We start from the raw sequence: 2,700 nt of genomic DNA, 5'->3' as shown, positions 1-2,700 counted from the left end.
ATGATGACATTTGTGAAGAACGAGCTGAAGATGTTCAAGAGGATTCTTAGTCCAGAACTCCCAGAAGGCTTTGAGAGTCAGAAGCAGGATGAGGAAGTGGTGGATGCTGAAGATGAGAAGCAGGAGAGCAGTGCCAGAGAGGGGGCTCTGAAGATCACACTGCACGTCCTGAGGAAAATGAACCAGAAGGAGCTTGCTGACACACTGGAGAAATGTAAGATCTGTCTGCCTCATGTTGAATGCTGTTTTATAACATTTAAAAGCTGTAGCTAAAGTACAGCTAAAGTAGCTGAGTAACTCAATGATATTGTAGCAGCCTTAACACAACACCTAGTGACCTCATCAAGTAGCAGAAGGGATGTGTTGTGTTGATTAATTTAGAGAGAGAGACAGAGACAGAGAGACAACATTAATAATACCATCAATAATACCAATAATTACATTATCAGTCACACCAGTCTGTAATGCATTATGAAAACATTTAAACAGTCAGTTAAGAGAATAAATGATTATAATTTAAAATGTTATAACAGTCCTACAATACTGTAGACATTAAAGCAGATGTAATATTAATATCCTCTGTGTTATTTCTTCATTCAGATGAGCTTGCTGTGATTTGCCAACGTGAACTCAAATCTAATCTAAAGAAGAAGTTTCAATGTGTATTTGAGGGGATCGCTAAACAAGGAAACCCAACACTTCTCAATAAGATCTACACAGAGCTCTACATCACAGAGGGTGGAACAGGAGAGGTCAATAATGAACATGAGCTGAGACAGATTGAGACAACAACCAGGAAACAAGCAAGACCAGAGACTGCAGTCAAATGTAACGACATCTTCAAACCCTTAACTGGACAAGACAAACTTATCAGAACTGTGCTGACAAAGGGAGTCGCTGGCATTGGAAAAACAGTCTCTGTGCAGAAGTTCATTCTGGACTGGGCTGAAGGAAAAGCCAATCAGGATGTTCAATTTGTGTTTTCAATCCCTTTTCGGGAGCTGAATTTGATGAAAGAGGACAAACACACTTTCATTGAACTTCTTAATCACTTCTCAATGGAAACCAAACAATCAAGAATCTCCATCTACAACAAGTACAAAGTTCTGTTCATCTTTGATGGTCTGGATGAGTGCCGACTGCCCCTAGACTTCCAGAAGAACAAGATCTGTTGGGACGTCACAGAGTCAACCTCAGTGGATGTTCTGCTGACAAATCTCATCAAGGGAAATCTGCTTCCCTCTGCTCTCATCTGGATAACTACCCGACCTGCAGCAGCCAATACGATCCCTTCAGGGTGTGTTGACCAGGTGACAGAGGTACGAGGGTTCAATGACCCACAGAAGGAGGAGTACTTCAGAAAGAGATTCAGTGATGAGGAGCTGGCCAGCAGAATCATCTCACACATAAAGACATCAAGGAGCCTCCACATCATGTGCCACATTCCAGTCTTCTGTTGGATTTCTGCAACAGTCCTCGAACACATGCTGAAACATAAGAGAGAAGAGATGCCCAAGACTCTGACTGAGATGTACACACACCTTGTGGTGTTTCATACCAAACAGAAGAATGAAAAGTATCTTGGGAAAGAAGAGACAGATCCACACTGGAATAAAGAGAGCATTCTGTCACTGGGAAAACTGGCTTTTCAACAGCTAGTGAAGGGCAATCTGATTTTCTATGAAGAAGACCTGAAAGAGGCTGGCATTGATGTCAATGAAGCCTCAGTGTACTCAGGATTGTGCACACAGCTCTTTAAAGAGGAATGTGGGCTGTACCAGGACAAGGTGTACTGCTTCGTTCATCTGAGCATTCAGGAGTTTCTGGCTGCTGTATATGTGTTCCTCTCATTCATCAACAACAATGAGAATCTCATGGACAAACAGCAAACAAATTCCAGTATCTTTTCTCTGCTGTACAGAGACAAGTCTGAAGTTACTGTCTACAAGAGTGCTGTGGATAAAGCCTTACAAAGTGAGATGGGAAACCTGGACCTGTTCCTCCGCTTCCTTCTGGGACTCTCACTGGAGTCCAATCAGAAGCACTTACGAGGTCTACTGACAAAGACAAGAAGCAGCTCACAGAGCCATGAAGAGACAGTCAAGTACATCAAGGAGAAGATCAGGGAGAATCCCTCTCCAGAGAGGAGCATCAATCTGTTCCACTGTCTGAATGAACTGAATGACCATTCTCTAGTGGAGGAGATCCAAAGCTACCTGAGCTCAGGAAGTCTCTCAGAACCCAACCTGTCACCTGCACAGTGGTCAGCTCTGGTCTTTGTGTTGCTGACTTCAGAAAAGGAGCTGGATGTGTTTGACCTGAAGAAATACTCCAGATCAGAGGAAGGTCTTCTGAGGCTGCTGCCAGTGGTCAAAGCCTCCAGAGCTGCTCTGTGAGTAAATAAAATGACATATAAGAACTAATCATCAGGAAGCAATATTCAGTTTAGAGAAAAAATATGTATTATAATATGTATATAATATTATATTGAATAACATATTGAATCAGATATTCAATCTAATATAACATTATGACCATACAATTCTAGGAGACGGAAGATGAATCTATATGTTGTTTGAGAGAATAAACCAAATGCATCTACCGTTGTCCTTCTACACTACTCGTTAAATGAACAGTGTGTTTGTGAAGTCATGATGATCTCTTTGATAGGCTGTCAGGCTGTCGAGTCACAACGAAAGG

General features: G+C 41.9%; 1 protein-coding gene across 1 annotated transcript; it reads left to right on the top strand.

Moving 5' to 3' along the window:
* Nucleotides 1–911: 911 nt before the first annotated feature.
* On the top strand, nt 912–2,396 carry LOC145876387 (NLR family CARD domain-containing protein 3-like). Its single transcript, XM_082972168.1, has one exon. It carries the CDS (start codon nt 1,011–1,013, stop codon nt 2,394–2,396), a length of 1,386 nt encoding a protein of 461 aa, XP_082828294.1. The 5' UTR covers nt 912–1,010.
* Nucleotides 2,397–2,700: the final 304 nt, after the last annotated feature.

This window comes from Salmo salar, unplaced genomic scaffold (genome assembly GCF_965601325.2).
Source record: "Salmo salar unplaced genomic scaffold, fSalSal1 ptg000587l, whole genome shotgun sequence".
Classification (NCBI taxonomy): Eukaryota; Metazoa; Chordata; class Actinopteri; order Salmoniformes; family Salmonidae; genus Salmo; species Salmo salar.
Note: the sequence above shows the minus strand (reverse complement) of the source record. Positions and strands in the feature narration are given on the sequence as shown.